We start from the raw sequence: 20,053 nt of genomic DNA, 5'->3' as shown, positions 1-20,053 counted from the left end.
AAGATGGCCCAAGTACTTGGGCCCCTGCACCTCTGTGGGAGACCAGGAAGAAGCCCCTGGCTCTTGGCTCCTGGCTTTATATTGGCTCAGCTCCCACCATTGCAGAATGAATCAGCAGATTAAAGTGAATCAGCGGATGGAATACCTTTCTCTCTGTCTCTCCTCTCTATGTCTGTAACTCTACCTCTCAAATAAATAAAAATAATAAAAATATTACTCCTCCACTTTCTATTTCTTTTCCTAGCCTGCCTTCCTCCTGGGAACATCCAGGTCTGGGTGAGGTCAAAGCCAGGAGCTGTGAACACCATCCTGGTCTGCTGCTTGGGTACCACAGTCTCAACTGTTCTAGCCATCATCTGCTACCTTCCCAGACATGACAGTAGGAAGCTGGACTGAAACTGGAGAGGCCTGAACTCAAGCTGCCTATCCAGTATGAGATATGGACATTGCAGGCCGCAGCTTAATCCATTGAACCGCAAGGCCAGACCCATGACCGTTGTATCTGAAATGCTGTGAAGACACACAGGCATATTCAGATGCTCTGCTCTTCCACCCTTTGTCTCTCCAAAGTGCTTCTAAAGGACCTTTATCATCGACTTGTTTTCACTTTGTCATTTATTGTTTGGCTCTTCACTAGGGTGTAAGTTCCATGTGGGCAGGCAATTTCCTGTGTTTTGTTCCCAGCCATATTACCAGTTCTTAAAATAGAAGTTCAAAAATAATAAGCATTCAGTAATTACTTACTGATGAATTCCTTCAACTGTGTCTGCTAATATTCTCATTACTTTTTGGATCTTCCATTCATGTGTTTAATTTCTATGTGCTCTCTTTTGTTCTCTAAATGCTACTTTTTCTTCTACGCAGTTTTTATGATGGATGCTTTCTTTCTGCTTCTTTCCCATTCTTTCTTGTTTCTGCTTATGGGTCTTTCAAGTGAGAGGCTTTTCTCAAATAATATGCACATCCTTGCTGAGTTCCAATGTTAAAGACTGACACATTGAAAAGCCAGTGAGCCGTTCTGTGTCCTTGGGCAGGGCTTGTCAGCTGGGGCCTGGTCCTGACCCATGTTTCATGTGGAAACCCCACCTGTCAGCATAGGTTCTATTGTTTTCTCTGAGCCCTGTTGCCTGTTGCCCTGTTGTTGTTCACTGGTAGCAGACACTTAAAACACTGGGAGCCAGGCTGGGCAAGGGGCCCAGGAGTCTTCCAATGTGCTTAGTATCTTTACTTCAGGTAAGTCTCCCATGTACCTCTGCTGGGCCCAGAATTTTGCAGTCTTGCAGGTTGTACCTAGACTTTTGCATTTCAGAGCTCTGTTTTACATTTTTTCCTCCAGTGATCAAGTCTTGGGAGAGGCTGGATTCATCCTCTAACCATGGCAAGAATCAGTTCCATATTTTCTTTCGCCTTCAGCCATTAGAGTACAAAAACATATGGAAAGCAAAGTCTTATTTCTAATCTATCTGAGCAGGAAAATAAAAACAAAGGATAATGTGCATTTTCATGAACTTTTTCAAGTCCTCTTGATACACGTTGCATATGCCTTTTGGTAGTATTTATGAGAGTATTTCAATTAGTTGTAGATTTGAATAAAAGATTGTGTGTTTGGAAATGTCAGCATTTGAGCATTTAACCAGTGCTGAAGGCCAGCTTCTCCCAGAATTAGACCTCAAGGCGAGAGTTTCAGTGCACGCAATGATTCAGGTAGTGCTTCCTGGTGAAATCAGTACAGGAGCAGGAAAAGCAAAGCAGACAAGAGAGGAACTCAAGACAAGAGAGGAACACATCAGGCAAGTCCCAGTCTCAGCCTGAAGACAAGGGAAGAGCTACCTCATAACATTACAACTTAGAGTTTCCCCCACCTCCAGGCTAAAGAGCTGAGCTGTTACACTTCCTCGTATTAGTCACTGCCTGCGGAATGTGGTGACGTGGGTGAGTAGAGAGCAAAAGCTCCCAGGTGCTGCTAGCTCTCAGTGCTGGCAAGGTGGCTTTATTGTTCCCAGCAAAGCCTGTGCAATCTGGAGGATGAGTTCCTGAGCTGAGAAAAAATGATCCCCAAGAAAGCTGAGCAAGGACTCCAAATGTAGCCACAAAACACTTGTATCTTCCCTAAATTATCATGAAAGAATTGGCAAGTGACTTCTAACTTCTTCAGATTCTAGAGTTAGGATTCACTATAGCAAACTGTATCTTAGTTAAGAGTTTTATAAACATTTACAAGTTTTAATTTGAAAAGCAGAAAGAGAGGGGAGAGAGGCAGAGAGGCAGAGACAGAGCTCTCCTGCCCACTGCTTCACTCCCCAAATCTACAGTAACTGGGCGCTGGGCCAGGCCGAAGGTTTAATCTGAGTGTCTCATGTGGATGGCAGAGACCCAAGCACTTGAGCCATCACTTGCTTGCTGCCTCCCAGTGTGTGCATTAGTACAAGGCTAGGATTAGCAGCAGAACCAATTAAAATCGAGCTCAGACACTCTAATATGGGAAGCAGGTGTCACAAGTGGAGTCATGCCACTGCCCTAAGCAGCCACTCTAGAGTTTTATAAATATTTTATGTAGATGTATGGCATGAATATATGGAATAGGCTATGTTTTCACTTTTTAAAATTATTTGCCTACAGTTTCTTTATGTTACAAATAGAAAAAAATTGGATTAAATGGAAAGCTCCATATGAAAATGTCTTTTAGTTTTAATTCATATCAGAATTCAAGGCATCTCCCAGTGTGTCATTACTCAGATGGTTTAATTAAAGCTGATGTGAAAGAAACATATTGAAAGGTTCCTGGAGTACTGCTGGAGCTTGATTCATTTAGAATACACTTGGAGTTCTTCTATAATATCTCCATATGGGCTTATTTGCATATAATTCTTATGACTCATGACATTCTTCCAAAAATATTGCCAATAACTCTTGCGTTGTTATTAACACATCAGATTCTTCTTAGTCTGGTTCACTTAACAGAATCTGCCTGTGCCTCCCTGCTCATACTTGCACAGGACCACCCACTAATGGAGAATCTCCCAGCAACATGCTAAATTCAGAGAACTTGAATATAGTTTACCCCATGGATTTATTCCAAATTAAATAGCTCGTATTTGTGATAAATCTCCTTTTGTTACTTGAACTTTTTCTCTTTTACAAATTATCTAAAACAGGACTGTTCAAACCTGTGGCAAATTAAAATCACCTTTGGAGCTTTAAAATAATACATATGTCCTGGCTCTGCCCCAGACCAATTAAATCAGACTCATAGACACTGGTAATAAGTTTAAATCTTCCCATGTGATTCTATCTGCAGCTAAGGTTGAAAACACTGATCTAAAACAGGGAAAATGTGACAGGCCCACTGGTGCCAGAATAGAATTGGCTGTCTCCCACATGTTGTTAACAGATTTGAAATTTCTTGTAAGTTGAGAATTTCTCACTTGCTTTGTCTTTTTTCTCTCTTTTTAAAAAATTCTATTTAAGGTATAAAAATTTCATGTATTTCGTATGTGCAGATTCAGGAACATAGTGATACTTTCCACCCTACCCTCCCTCCTGCCCACTCCCCCACCCTTTTCCCTCCTCCCTCTCCTATTCCCATTCTTATTTTTTACAAAGATCTATTTTCGGTTAACTTTATACTCATGATTAACCCTGCGCTAAGTAAAGAGTTTCAACAAATAGTATTAAAAAACCTCCTGAAATGATATTAGCATATGAAAGAGCAATCTATACCTCCATGTTTATTGCCACTCAATTCACAATAGCTAAGATATGGAATCAACCCAGATTTCTATCAGCTAATGACTGGATAAAGAAATTATGACATATATACATTATGGAATACTACTCATGGCTAAAAAAAAAAAAAAGAAATCCTGTCTTTTGCAATAAAATGGATGCAACCAGAAACCATTATACTTAGTGAAACAAGCCAATCACTTTGTCTTTTATGTATACCTGGTCAGCGGGCAACTTGAGTATCAGTGGGTACAAACTGAGTGTCTGATGGTATCTTCTCTAGGTTCCTGTAGCAGCTGTTGGCTGTAATTTGAGCATATTTTATAGAAGCTGAGAGTTTCATCTTCTCTTTGCTTCAGTGTAAATAAGCTTTACTCTGTGTCCCCTGAGCTCATCAGAAGGGCAATAGCAGTTACCTTCAGTATTTTCAACTCACTTTTTACACGAACCTTCCTCTAACTTCATGACTGTCAACTTGGTAATACAATAAGTCATCTATGCTTTTAGAAATATAATGCCTTGGTCCTACCTCTATAAATTCTGATTTATTTAATCACGGAACCTGCACTTTTATGTTTTAACCTATTCCCTGGGTTATTTCATGTGCCATTTCAAAAAAAAAAAGGCTCTAATTTATTTAGTCAGTATTGTTTTCAAGAATTAAAAAAAGGAATGAAAGTTACCTTGACTTTATTATTTTATTCCCTTCCATTCTGTAATTTAGCACATGAAACAGATTCTTATAATCATCTGATGTGAAGTGTACACAAAAACATCCATACATATATCCAGTCTATACGTAGGATAAGTGGTGAATTCATGACTCTCTTTAGTGTTAAATTTGGGAGTTACGATATGAGTGAAATAATCATTGGAAATTATATTTACTTCATTAACTTAGTAGCTGTTTGCTCTTTGTATAAAAATATTTTATAGAACAAAGTATCAGTATTTTGATTTTACTTGATTTGAACATTTTATGATATTAGATTATAAGGGGGGGGTTTATAACATCGCTCCAGGGTAGAGAGTTTATTACATTGTGGTAAGTATTATGAAACTTCCTTTTTTTGTATCAGTCCGGTTTTAATTGAAAACTCTTTGTGACTACTTTCAGGATTATTTTAAAACTTGGTAAGATTGTGGATCGTATGTGTTTTATAATTCTAATATAACTTTACTGAATGGTTTATACTGGAAGCTTTGGGTTTTAGTTCTACATGCTATTTGAGTTTCAGAATTAAATCACAAAAGAGTTGAATTGAAATTATAAGCTGAATTATACTATTGAGGTTTAAAATAGTAATAACGTATCTATGGTTTGCATTTATAGATTATTAATTATTAAAATGTTTACTGAACTAGGCCGGCGCCACGGCTCACTAGGCTAATCCTCCGCCTTGCGGTGCCGGCACACCGGGTTCTAGTCCCGGTCGGGGCGCCGGATTCTGTCCCGGTTGCCCCTCTTCCAGGCCAGCTCTCTGCTGTGGCCAGGGAGTGCAGTGAAGGATGGCCCAAGTGCTTGGGCCCTGCACCCGCAAGGGAGACCAGGAGAAGTACCTGGCTCCTGCCATCAGATCAGCGCAGTGCGCCGGCCGCAGTACGCCGGCCACAGCGCGCCGGCCACGCCGGCCATTGGAGGGTGAACCAACGGCAAAGGAAGACCTTTCTCTCTGTCTCTCTCTCACACTGTCCACTCTGCCTGTCAAAAAATAAATAAATAAAATAAATAAAAATTTAAAAAAAAATGTTTACTGAACTTCAGTTGTTGAAGTCAGCTTTATTTCTTATGATCTAATGAAATAATTTTAGATTTCTCTCCAGTAAGAATGGCCCAAGTCCTTGGGCCCTGCACTGGCATGGGAGACCAGGAGAAGCACCTGGCTCCTGGCTTTGGATCAGTGCGCTGCGCTGGCCGCAGCGCGCTGGCCGCAGTGGCCATTGGAGGGTGAACCAATGGCAAAAGGAAGACCTTTCTCTCTGTCTCTCTCTCTCACTGTCCACTCTGCATGTCAAAAAAAAAGTAAAATATTTGGGAAAATTCCATTTTCTGAAAAAATAGTCATTGAATAAGAATCATAGTGACTAAGTGATATATTTGCACATAGCATAAGATAAAGTACTGCTTCTATTTAAATAGGATTTGTGTTGACACTAATACTGAACCATTTGAATATACAATATGATAGGTTAATGAGAATGAATTATGTATGATGTAATAAAGACTGCATCTCACAAATATCCACTTTCAGTTTCTTGGCAGTACAGAAGTGGAACAGCCTAAAGGAACAGAAGTTGTGAGAGATGCTGTAAGGAAACTAAAGGTAGGGAAAGCCCTTCAAGTAAATGTCTAGTGTGTTGATCTTGCCATGTTATTAGTAGCTTGAAAGAAATCTCCAACATTTGTTCTGTAACAGGTAGATCTTCTCCCTATTAAAAATTAACTATTGAATAAAAATCATCAGATCAAGGAAATATTTTAATAACAAATATGTGTATACAGTGAATTATTTTTCTGCATATTGAACATTATTTACATTTTACTAAGGTGTCATTTCTCAAAACCCCCTCCCCCCAGATTTTAATCGCCATATATCCTAGACATTGACATTCAGTAGCTTATCTTTGTTTGGTCATTGTGAGTGCATGTCCTCAATAAAATGTCGTTAACAGAATAACACTTGTCTTAATATGGTATCATATCTACCAATTGAAAATTTGGACATAGAGTCAAGTCCAAGGCGGAATCTTGCAGTGATACCATATATTAAGGTATTCAAATGGGTAGACTCAAGAGGATCTGGCTATGTCCATGAGCAACTATGTGGGAACCAGGAGCATCTAAGTTAACAGAGAAGGGCATTAAACATGCAAATCCATATATATAACTATCAAGTTTCCTGAAAAAAAAAAAAAACCTAATGCAATACACATATTCATATTCAGTAAATTTGCTAAGAAATTCTTACATAAGATGTCACACAGCATATTTTTCATATTAATCCCCAGTATCAAATGACATTGTTCTCCCTGAGCTTTGGAAAAACTTTGGGAAACCTTCTTCAACAATATTTTCTTCTTTATGGTATAAACATGAGTCTCTACATACCAGGGCAGGCGTTGAAAACAGATTATGCTACCACTTGGGATGCCCATATCCCATATCAGAGTGCCTGGTTCCAGTCCCGACTACTCCCTTACCAATCCAGCTTCCTGTTAATGCACCTGGGTGGCAGCAGATCATGGCCCAAGTACTTGTGTTCTTGCCATCCACATGGGAGACCTGGACTGGGTTCCTGCCTTCAACTCTTAACAGGCATTGACAAGTGCAGGAGGAGATGGAAGGTCTCAGTCCTTTCTCTGTTACACCTTCTCTCTCCATCACTCTGCCTTTCAATAAATATATAAGGAAATAAATATTTTAAAAAAAAATTTAATAAGTATTTAAAAACATGCTACTGCTTCCTTACACAAATTATTGTATTATCTATGGTGGTTCTCACATGTTTGGAGGACCAACTCTCCCCTAACTTTATTTGATTTAGAGATGATCAGTTATCCACAGACCAGTCAGGCTCTGATTGTGTAAGTAAAGATATAAGTATTAAAAATATTTATTTGCATTTTAAGAAATTATTTTTGTATGATTTATTTTTGAGAATTTGATAGAGAAAGAGTGAGAGGGTTCCTGTCTTGTGGTTCACTCTCCAAATGGCCAGGGGTAGGCTGTGGCCAATACCAGGAATCTGGACTGCATTGTAGATTTCCCTTATGAGTAGTAGGAACCCATCACCATCACCTCCCATGGTCTGCATCATCAGGAAACTGGAGTCAGTAGCCAGAATCAAGAATCAAATCCAAGTACTCCAGTGTGAGATGAGGGTATCTTAACCACTGAAGTTAAATGCTCCTGTTACTTTGCTTTAAGAATACTGTATCAGATAGAATCCACAGCATGTTTAAATAGAGGAAAAATTGAATGGGGTGGTTTGTATTCTGGGTGAAGAAATAAAGGCAGGTGATACTTTTATTCTACCATTTTATGTGTATTTTACCTAATTATCTTAAGTAAATATTCTAAAGGTTCTTGATAATATCAGCCTCATTTTGAAAAAAAAAAAAAAAGTGTACTGGCCACCCATTTCTTTTCAGTAATCATTAGGAAATAATTTATATTTGCCCTTGCTTGGCCAGTAATTTTAAACACAAAGAGAAGATTTAAGAAGTCTCGAAGTTTATGGAGGCAAGTTAGAATAGAAGTTTATTTCAGTGGTCTCAGAGTGTTGCAAATGAGCAACACTCAGAATATTTTATATTCAACTTCGCAACAATCAGAATATTTTATAAAAGAACAATGGTGTTTACAGTTATTGTTTCTTTACATGCAGGAGTTCTTTATTCAGCCTACCCAAAGCCAAAACCAAAAGGATCCAATTATATGATGAATTATTATCCAATTATTATCCAATTATATGATGAATCCAATATATGATGAATTATATGATGAATAGTTGAAATGTAAGGAGATATTTGAACTGAAATACTTTTCAAACAATGGCTGGTCTACATACATTTTTTGTGGGCTATTTTAGGGCTCCAATGTAGAATTTTCTATTTAAAATGCATACTGCTAATAAAGGAAAATGACTTATAATAAGATAAAAATGATTTACTATAGTTTTCAAGTGAATGCTAAGTTGATAGTAATTTCTTTTTCAAGTGTCTTCTGGAATAAGTATGTATTTGAGAAGCAATTTTTACTCTGTTGATTTGCAAAGTATATTGATTCATGCGCCAATGAGAATGAGTAAAACAATGTTGTTACACATTTTACTTTTAATATTTTTTATTGTGTCAGGGGTCTGAGTCTACAATTAAAGTATACTAAGAATATTTACATTTATTTTTAAAATGTCAACTGTTTTCTTTATAGTTTTCTTGTTAGGTAACATCGGCCAGTAGATGGTGGTATTGCTCCATTAAAAATAAATTTACCATGTACACACATTCTTATTTTATTTTCCCGATTGTTTTTCTTAAATATATGTATTCTTACTGTTTTTTCATGTTTATTATTTGACTTTATTTCCCACAGAAGGTAACATTTTGTTTATATTTGTTTTTTTCTATTTTGTTATATTTTGTATATATTTTGTTCTATTTGTATATTTGCTTGTTAATGCATTAGCTAAGGACAGGTAAGAATTAAAAATGGAAAATAATATAAGATAATGGAAAACAAATAATTTCTCAGTGTTACACTTTTATATTTTCTAATGCCTTTTTACCTTTCAGAAAAATTAATTTAGATTTTTAAAATATTTTTGGTCATTTCATGGAAATTTATATTTATTTTGATTAAAGCAATGATTTGTTTAAGTTTAGTTTTTAATTTTAAATTCTATATTTGTCAAAACAACTTTTATATTTTTTAGTTATATTCAGCAATTCCTGCTTCTAGACCATGCTTTTGCCTGAGAATTAGGAACATAGCAAATTAAAAAGTAGTGATTTATAAACACCTTCAATTTCTGTGCATTCAATAGTATTTTTACTGTAATGAACTTAATTTTCCATGTTAATTTATTCACTTTTATTAATCCAACTAGTACAAATGCCAGACAGCTCAATGTATTTCTTTAAAAATCTTGTGATGGTTGCATATGAATAAGTATTGGTAAATAGACTTAAATTTACCCCTTTCCTTGGGAGATTACTAGGGAAAGTTCCTTTGAGAAAAATGTGGCCTTTGGGAATTATTGTAAGTGCTGTTAAGCCTCAGCCTAGCATTTCAAGCTCACTCTGTGTACCATAACACTCTTTTATCTTATAAACAGCTATTTAATTAACAAAATCTTTAGTTTAACATAACTTTATATAAGCATTAATGACTTCTCCACAGGATTGTTATGAATATTTTAGCAATTTAAGTATGAGCCACAAAGAAGAATAGTAACCCAGAACCATAAGCTAAAAGTAGTAAATTAGTTTTCTTTCCTGATAGTATCTGTTAGATTATTAGTATCAGTTAGATTTCACTTTATTAAATGTCTTCTGATGAATGGATGGAAATTTCGCAATAATGACTTTGAAACTCAGTAGTGCTCTCTTTGCATTTTCTTTTAAGAAAACGACTTAGCAGTGTCACATTTTAAGTACTTTGAGTACTACATCATCCTTCTCTCTCACTTTGTTGTGTCAAAGGCTTGGTTTGTTTATTTTATCTAAGGCATTTTCCACCATGTGCATGTTTCTCCTCCTTTGAATATTTTTCACGGGAGTATTATATTCACATTTTAATGGTAGTTCAGCTTTCTATTCAGAACTACCAATACATGAATCCACTGAAGCAAAAAAGTCAAAGAAATCTGAAAAGGGCCCTTCAAATATTAATAATAATTCAGGAGGGTAAAGAATATAAGATAAATTGATCATAATGTCTTCCAAATATAAGTCAGTGGTATTCAGGGACAAAACTAAAGTCTACAAGCAGGAAAATGTCTTGGAGAGTTATAGGTGGCCATGCAATCTATGGAATGCAGTAAGCTAGAATTTCAAGAAAAAATGGAGAGGCAGAGAAGAGAATATTAAGCCCTTTAAATATAGATTGAATGAATATAACTTTAGCCATTAGAATTCTGCAACAATGTTCAAGAGTCAAGTGGTATAACCAGTAGAAATCTTGATATAAATATAACAATATATATGGGATGTTGTTTTTTAGATACAGAATATTAGCTGTGTAAAATAAAAGGTTTATTTAGTGCATATCTGCAAAACTAGTTCCAGGCCTAGTTGCTACACACCCATTTTATGATTAAGATTAATAGCTTCTCTGGGACTCATTTCTTTCATCTGTGAAGTGGGAAAATTGGATGATCTCTGAAGGGTCTTTGAACAAGATTATCTTGTCCTGATATAAAGCGTATGATTCACCATCCCAAGATTAGATATTTTCTGCTTTAGTTTTTCTTCGCCTCCTTGTCCCACATCCCCTCCACCCCCTCTTCCCTCTCCTCCTTCCTCCCTTCCTTCTTATCCTTTGTTTTTTCTGCCTCTGGCCCCTACTTCCTTCCTTCTTTTGTTTCTTTCTTTCCTTCTCAACAGATAAATTATTAGTGATTTTTTTGGTAGATTTTTTGGAAACAAAAAGGTTGTGCAATCCTTGTAGAGGTCACAGGGATGCTTGTTTCCAGATGTGGGACCTCAGAAGCCACTGCTCATTGTCTGTTTCTGGAAAAGAGCAGCACCAGGGAAGCAAGCTTAGAAAGCTTTTGCAACCCACCGCAGGAGTTGCTCTCTGTTCACATACTTTCACATACAGTTAATTTGTTTAGTCAGCCTTCATATGTGAAAGACATCCAAATCATTTAATTTCACCAAATCAACAAGCAGATGATGAAGAAGAAACAAAATGAATCCACATTCTTTGGAAGAAAGGGGGGATACTTTTTAAAGGTCTGCACTGAAGGAAAACAAGTTTCTTAAAGACAAGAAAAAAAATCTCTGGCACAGCTAGCTGAATTACATGCAGAATGTAAGACTACAGGACACAAAACCGAAAAGAGAGAAACAGAAAAAAAACCTAGCAGCCTGCATTCAGGGCAGGACAGCGAGCTGAACACTTCTACCACCCAAAATGGAAGAAAACAAATGGTACTCCCCAGGATATAAAGGCAGACACTTCAAGGGCATTCACACATGCATTAATTATGTTACTCTCCACAGCATGCAAAGCCATGAAAGGAGAAAAAGACTTTTAACTGCTCTCGGCTGCAGGACTGAGCTATACCATGTGTACTCACATCTGCCCTAAATTAGAGTGAAATGCACAATGCAAATAAATATGGCACACAAGAGAAATGGAACCCTGCCCTGCTTTGCATGTCATCTATTTTGACTCAAGTTAGAATGACCTATATGCTGGAAAAGTGTTATAGTACAAAGTAACTTTCTGAATCCTTGAAAGATGAGTGAAAAATCCCATTTATTTCCCCTAATAGTTTTCTGTCCACTTTTTAAAAAGAAGGTGGAAGAGGAAAGAAAGAAGGGAAGTAGCGAGACAGTAGAGTTGCCAGATAAAACCAAGATTCTGTTACTTTGAATTTCAGGTAAATAATAGACAACTCTTTTTAATGTAAATATGTTCCAAGTATTTCATGGAACGACCTCATACCATGTAGTATACATATGTATGTATGTTGTCTGTTTATGGTGTATATTTCTATATATTCTAAAATAAGTTCTAAAAATCTTATTTATTTATTTGAAAGGCAGACTTAGATTAGTGAGAGAGAGAGAGAATCTTTCATCTGCTGCTTCACTTCCCAAATTGCTACAATGTCCAGGGCTGGGCCAGGCTGAAGCCAGGAGCCAGGAGCTTCAACCAGATCTCCCACATTGGTGCAGGAGCCCAAGTATTTGGACCATCTTCCACTGCTTTTTCAGGCACATTAACAGGGAGCCGGATCTGAATTGGAACAGCTGGGTCTTAAACCCATGCCTATATGGGATGCCAGTGTTGCAGATGGTGGATTAGCCCACTGCACTACAGTGCTGGCCCCACTAAAATAAGTTTTTAAAAACATATTCATTGCTTAATTTTCAAATTTAACTGGATTCTTTCAATTTCTCCACCACCAAATCCTGCAATGTCAAGAGAGAGGCTCTATCTCTCCTTAAATGCCTGAATACCTTGATTTTCTTTTTGATTTTGTTTTTTTTTTTTAACTTTTATTTAATGTATATAAATTTCCAAAGTACTGCTTATGGATTACAATGGCTTCCCCCCCATAACGTCCCTCCCACCCGCAACCCTCCCCTTTCCCACTCCCTCTCCCCTTCCATTCACATCAAGATTCAGTTTCAATTCTCTTTATATACAGAAGATCAGTTTAGCATACATTAAGTAAAGATTTCAACAGTTTGCTCCCACACAGAAACATAAAGTGAAAAATACTGTTTGAGTACTAGTTATAGCATTAAATCTCAATGTACAGCACACTAAGGACAAAGATCCTACATGAGGAGTAAGTGCACAGTGACTCCTGTTGTTGACTTAACAAATTGACACTCTTGTTTATGGCATCAGGAATCACCCTAGGCTCTTGTCATGAGCTGCCAAGGCTATGGAAGCCCCCTGAGTTCACTGACTCTGATCATATTTAGACAAGGCCATGGTCAAAGTGGAAGTTCTCTCCTCCCTTCAGAGAAAGGTACCTCCTTCTTTGATGACCCGTTCTTTCCACTGGGATCTCACTCGTGGAGATCTTTCATTTAGGTTTTTTTTTTTTTTTTTTTTTTCCCAGAGTGTTTTGGCTTTCCATGCCTGAAATACTCTCATGGGCTTTTCAGCTGGATCCGCATGCCTTAAGGTTGATTCTGAGGCCAGAGTGCTGTATAGGACATCTGCCATTCTATGGGTCTGCTGTGTATCTCACTTCCCATGTTGGATTGTTCTCTCCCTTTTTATTCTATCAGCTAGTATTTGCAGACACTATTCTTGTTTATGTGATCCCTTTGGTTCTTAGTCCTATCATTATGATCAGTTGTGAACAGAAATTGATCACTGGGACTAGTGAGATGGCATTGGTACATGCCACCTTGATGGGATTGAATTGGAATCCCCTGATATGTTTCTAACTTTACCGTTTGAGGTAAGTCTTTTTGATTTTGTAACACAACCTAATAAGCACATGTAACACAACCTCATAGCATACACACAAAAGCACACGCACACACGTGCACCCTCCATATATAATGTATGTTTATTTACTAATCCAACGAGAAGGTACAATAGATATTAATATAAAAGCACAGATAATTCTTTATGTTTTCAAGATACAGCTTTTATAATTCTGTGCTGAGTCTTTCAATAGCTAAGACATGGAATCAACCTAAATGCCCATCAACAGAAAACTGGATAAAGAAATTATGGGATATGTACTCTATAGAATACAACACAGCAATAAGAAATGAAATCCTGTCATTTGCAACAAAATGGAGGAATCTGGGAAACATCATGCCGAGTGAAATAAGCCAGTCTCAAAGGGACAAATATCATATGTTCTCCCTGATTGGTGACAACTAACTTAGCGCATAAAAGGAAACCTCTAGAAGTGAAACTGACACTATGAGAAGCAATGACTTGATCAGCCCTTGTCCTGACTGTTGAGGAACAGCTTACTATTTTATCCTTTTTAGTATTTTCTTGTTCTACTTAATACCATTGGCTGAATTCTTTAATTAACACACAATTATTCTTAGGTGTTTAAATTTAACTGAAAAGTGATCTTTGTTAAATGTAAGAGTGGGAATAAGAGAGGGAGGAGATGTACAGTTCGGCACGTGCTCACTTGGACTTAACCCTAATGGTAGAGCTAGAAATGTGCCAGGGGATTCCAATTCAATTCCATCAGGGTGGCATGTTCCAATGCCATCTCACTAGTCAAAGTGATCAGTTTAAGTTCATAACTGACCATAAAGATAGGATTAAGTGTCAAAAGAATCACATAAATAAGACCACTGTCCACTATTAATAATTGATAGAATAGAAAGGAGAGAACAATCCAACATAGGAAGCAGGATACACAGCAGACTCATAGAATGACAAATGCCCTAAACAGCACTTGCCTCAGAATCAGTCCTTAAGGCATTCAGATCTGGCTAAAAAGCCCATGAGAGTATTTCAGACATGGAAAGCCAAGACACTCTGGCAAAAAATGACCTACATGAAAGATCTCTGTGAGTGAGATCCCAGTGGAAAGAACTGGCCATCAAAGAAGGAGATACCTTTCTCTGAAGGGGGGAGAGAACTTCCACTTTGATTATGGCCTTGTCTAAATAAAGTCGGAGTTTGTGAACTCAAGAGGCTTCCATAGCCTTGGCAACTCATGACAAGAGCCTCAGGTGATTACTGGCTTCATAAATGAGTGTTCATTGTGAAATCAACAACAGGAGTCACTGTGCACTTGCTTCCCATGTAGAATATCTGTCCTTAATGTGTTGTACTGTGCGAATTAATGGTAAAACTAGTATTCAAACAGTACTTTATACTTTGTGTGTCTGGGTGCAATCTGTTGAAATCTTTACTTAGTATATGCTAAGTTGATCTTCTGTATATAAAGATAATTAAAAATTAATCTTAATGAAGAATGGGAAGGGAAAGGGAGTAGGAAATGGGATGGTTTGCCAGTGGGATGGTGGTTATGGGGGAAAATTGCTATAATCTAAAAGTTCTACTTTTGAAATTTATATTTATTAAATAAAAGTTTTCTAAAAAATAATAATTTAGGCTGAGTCTAGATTCATACTGCATCATCTTTTCATTTGTTTTACAATTTTTTATTCATTTATTTGAGAGGCAGAGACACACAAAGACAGACACGGCTCCAAACTACAGTTTACTCCCTAAATGCCCACGAGAGGTGGGGCAGGTCTGGGTCAAAGCTGGCAGCTTAGACCTCAATCCAGGTCTCTCACATGAGTGACAGGAGCTCACTTAGGTGACCCATCACCACTTCCAACAGTCTATATCAACAGGGGGGGAATCAAGAGCCAGAGCCAGGCATGGAACCAGGCACTGCAGTGTGGGATGTGGGCCTCTCAACCATGTCTCAACCTCTAGACCCAATGAATACCCCTGTACTAGAATCTTGTAGTTGAGATAATTACTTTAGTTCTTAGCTTCACTTTGGATACAATAATCTGTCTCTTTTCATTCATTGAAATGATTGGCTAGGACAGTATATCAAACTAGGTAAATATTTGGAAATGGCCAAGTTGGCATATCCAGCAGCTGGTGAATGCAGGATGCCTGAAGGTAGTAAAAGCAGAAGATCCATGGAAAAATAAATGATCTCTGCTCAGCTTCCCCAAACATGTTTCTTTTTGTCTAAAGTGTCTTGTATGAATAAAAATTTTTAAGAATCATGAAAGAATTGCACTATAAATTATATTTTTAAAAGGTTACTGAAAAAAATCCGAATTATATTGATAGGTTACTCTCATTTTAAGTAGTTTTATACTATTTTTATAAAATACTTAAAAGTGGGCTAGAATTCATTGAGTGAAAGTGACATTGAATGTGAATCCCAAATGTGTATTTGTTTGTGTTCATTCTCCACAGAAACAGGATTATAGTTTTGTGAATAACCTCTCTTTTGTAGTTTGCAAGACATATCAAGAAATCTGAAGGCCAGAAAATTCCTAAAGTTGAATTACAAATATCTATTTATGGAGTAAAAATTCTAGAACCCAAAACAAAGGTAAGGCTTATTTTTGAGCGCCAAAAGCATTCTATTCTATAATTAATTATAATTATATCCCGATTTCTATGAATATTTTAAGTGGTTTACCAATTTGAACTGTTCTGAGTTAATGGCAATTTAAAACTCTATATCATTATAAGAGGAAAAAAGCTTTTGGAATTAATTTGCAAGTAGTCTGTCATTCAGCCTGTGTTTGGAATGTAATAAGTTATATTAAGACTATTCAGCATTTGGGCTTGCATTAGGGAATTTTTCTGCATATAATGTGAAAATGATATATTCAGTGTGGTTCAGTGTTTGGGAAACAAGGTAAACATCTGTGTTGTTTACTAAAATGTCCTGTATTGTCTTGTATTTTATTTCCTGTAGACGTAATTGCCTTGTATTAGTTTCCTAGAACTGCCAAAAAATACCGCAAAGTGGATTAGACAATAGACATGTATTTTCACACCATTCTGGAGGCTGGAAGTCCAGGATCCAGATGTCACTAGGGCTTTTTTGCTTTTTTCCTAAGGCCTCTGTCCTATGCTTTCAGACAGCTGTCTCCTTGCTGCCCATTTAAATGCTCATCCTTTTTGCAAACATAGGGCTGGTATGTGTTTACACGTCCTCTTTTATCTTCCTCAAGCACACTGGTCAGATTGGATCAGAGACTACACAAACAGCCTCATTTTACCTTGATTATCTTTTTAGATGCTTTTATCACCTATTTAAAGAACAACTTTAGACAGATTAGATTTAGCAGAATCTAGTTGAGCAAACAATTCCTGACTCTGCAGTACTCGGAACTAAAAGAAGTTTCTACAGCACCACCCAACCGGGAAGCAGGCTTCTGTAGATCCTGGTAGGGAAGTCACCACATTGACTGCCGCTGGACAGCCGCATTATTTGGGCCTGATGTATTGAACTCTGCCTGTGGCTGACCGAAACTCAGCTGTTTATTCTACAGCTAAGTGTGAGGTTTTGGTTGGTTTAAATACAAAGTTAAGTTGCAGGTTGCAGAACGCAGGATATGGAGACAAGCTCAGGGTTGTGACTGCCAGCATTTTTAATTTAACATTCCAGATACCATCACATTCTGATGTACTGAAGGCTAGGGCTTCAACATATGAATTTTATGGAAACACAACTCAGTCTATAACATAATATAAACCCAATGTTCCTTTTTCCCCCCATACAAATCCAATAAAAATATTCATAGATATATTAACTATTCTAGACTCAAAATCAATAAATATACTTGGTGTGGACTAAAATGCTGCTTTCCAAAATTCCTATGTTGTAGTCTTTCTCCACCATCTCACTGTATTTGGAGACTTGGCCTTTATAGAGGTAATCAAGGATAAGTAAGACCTTTGGGGCGGGATCTTTAACTCAGTATAACTGGTGACCTTGTAAGAAGAGGAAGAAACAGTAGGGATGCTCACACAGAGGAAATTTCAAATGACAACATAAGAGAGAAGCAACCATCTACAAGCCAAGGAGAGAGCCCCAGAGAAACCAAAGTGACTGACTCTTTGATCTTGGACTTCTAAACTTAAGAACCATGAGTAAGCAAATTTTTGTCATGTAACCAACCCAATCTGTGCTACTTGTTATGGCTGCCCTAGTAAATTAGTATAATAATACTTTATGCACAATTCCTCAGAACTATTGTTTAAGCAAGAAGAGTTGGGAGAAACTGGTTAACATTCAACTCCAGTTATTTTACAAATACATGTTATTAAATCTTTTCCCTAACAATATAGCATGCTTATTCATAATATTCATTTAATTAGAAGCCAAAGGAAACCCTGCATTGTAAACAGATTATGAAAATATTTTAACTGGTCTGTAACTCTGCATTAGTCTAGCAAGTACTTTCCTGCCATTTAAGCATGGTCTGTGGAACAGCAGCATCAATATCTACTGGGTGGGCCGGCACCACGGCTCACTAGGCTAATCCTCTGCCTGTGGCGCATCACTCCGGGTTCTAGTCCCGGTTGGGACGCCGGTTCTGTCCCGGTTGCTCTTCTTTCAGTCCAACTCTCTGCTGTGGCCTGGGAGGGCAGTGGAGGATGGCCCAAGTGCTTGGGCCCTGCACCCGCATGGGAGATTAGGAGGAAGCACCTGGCTCCTGGCTTGGGATGGGTGCAGCGCGCCGGCCATAGCGGCCATTCAGGGGTTGAACCAACGGAAGGAAGACCTTTCTCTCTGTCTCTCACTGCCTAACTCTGCCTGTCAAAAAATAAAAAAAATATACTGGGTGAATGTTAGGATCTTTGAACTCTGTATCAGAAATACTGAATCTCTATCTGCAGTTTCAAAGGAAACCCAGCAGTTCATTTGCACATTAACCTTGAGGAGATCTGGTGTGGTACACCTTTGGTGGCTACATGCAATAGACCTCATTGTCAAAATCTGTCCTTCCTTTTGTTTTAGGAAAAGTGGTAATTTAAGGAAAAATGAAATATAATTGGTCCTAAATAAATGTACAAATTGCTGTGTATACATGTATGGGGCATGATTTTAAAATACATTATTAATCTAATGAGGACTTTATAGAAAATAGGGCCTTTATTTTTCTTTCTCACTTGGATGGGTGAAAATGAAGGAGAAAGCCATCTCAGCAAGGCTCTGAGAGGTGTTTTGCTTTCTCTTTTCTTTTTTTGTCCCTTTCTACTGTTCTTACTTGTCCCTCACATGAAGACTATGCAGTGCTGGAAACTGGTGCTATTGATAACTTGCAGATAAGAGTGTTTAATGATCTTTTGTCACAACTCTTATAAAATATCACTAGCATTAAAGGACTTGTGTTTTCTCACTGTGGTTTACTGTGTCCCAAAGTCTCTGTTGTGTCTATTACATTTAAGATCATGAGTATCTATCACAGCAGCAATAAAAGAATCTCAGAAAAGTACAGAACTTGCAATGTCAATGTCAGCTTCCTAGTCTTTTTTTTTTTTTTTTTCTGGTGGGGAGGAAGGTAGGAAGATATCTTTGCTAATCTGAACAAATATTAGGATGATTCCCACTGTTCATAACCAAAGGCTCTCTGTGATCATACTGATGATTAGTGAATGGATAAGGACAAATGTAGATTCCATTACCAGCTACTTAACCAGTGTGTTTGGCATATTTTCTATAAACAGAGAAAAGAAATCCTTTATCTATATTGTATACCAATCGTATATTCTCATTATCTATCATTAACATGGCTATATGATCGATAAAATAATGTTTGGAAATTATATTGTGGTTGAGGGTTATTGTTCGGTTGACTATGCTACCATTACAATAAATGAAAAAGAATGTGAGTTTCAAAGTTAGTCACTTGGAAAAATATAGGAAAGTATACTCTGAGACAAAATTGGCAGTTATGTAAGTACTAATAAAAAGAACATGGCTTTGTGAAAAATCTGGAGTGAATCCCTCTCTTTCGGTACTGTATCTCCATTCTATTGAAACAGATTAGGCTATCTAATAAGTCCAATAAATACTACAACCATATAGTGTACTTCCTCATTTTAATTTGTATCCTTGCAAAGCAAATCTGTCTATCCTATATTATGTATTCATTTTTAGTCTGATAAATAATTATGTGAATCAGTGATAGATCAAATCTTAGCAAACTCATGTATCAGATTCTGAACTTGGAAAGATAAGGTTCTTCACTATAACAGCATTACTCATTTTGATCAGGAGACCTACAAGTCTCACTGGAGTGAAGACAGAAAATTTTATAGCAGACACCCCAGGTATTTATACTACAGATTGTCTGAAATCACATTAGAGAAACATTAGTAGATCTGATCTAAAGTAAAGCTTTGTGACAAGACATGCAGCCAGTCCTCTTTGGATGAAAACTAGAATTACTTCCATTTCAATATTCAAACACCTACTACACAGAGTGGGTTGCCTGAGTTTCTGATTGGTATTCTTAGTATTTCAATTCATCTTACAAAAAGATATTTATAACTACAATAGAAAATAGAATGACTGATATTTCTACTCACTTGCATCAGTCATAGTAAAATAAAAACATACTTCTTATCTACATTAAACATGTTTCATAAAAC

The 20,053-nt window shown here is 37.1% G+C and overlaps 1 protein-coding gene across 6 annotated transcripts in view; it reads left to right on the top strand.

The window, feature by feature from the left end:
• GULP1 (GULP PTB domain containing engulfment adaptor 1) overlaps window positions 1-20,053 on the top strand; it is a 316,944-nt gene that overhangs the window by 254,239 nt on the left and 42,652 nt on the right. For all 6 annotated transcript variants that reach the window (XM_051848376.3, XM_051848368.3, XM_089329025.1 and 3 more), the window contains 2 exons: window positions 5,979-6,050; window positions 15,894-15,992. In XM_051848376.3, the coding sequence (XP_051704336.1) occupies window positions 5,979-6,050; window positions 15,894-15,992 (171 nt within the window). The remainder of the gene's footprint in view (window positions 1-5,978; window positions 6,051-15,893; window positions 15,993-20,053) is intronic.

This window comes from Oryctolagus cuniculus, chromosome 3 (assembly GCF_051225735.1).
Source record: "Oryctolagus cuniculus isolate XC-2025 breed Fujian yellow rabbit chromosome 3, ASM5122573v1, whole genome shotgun sequence".
Taxonomy (NCBI): domain Eukaryota; kingdom Metazoa; phylum Chordata; class Mammalia; order Lagomorpha; family Leporidae; genus Oryctolagus; species Oryctolagus cuniculus.
Note: the sequence above shows the minus strand (reverse complement) of the source record. Positions and strands in the feature narration are given on the sequence as shown.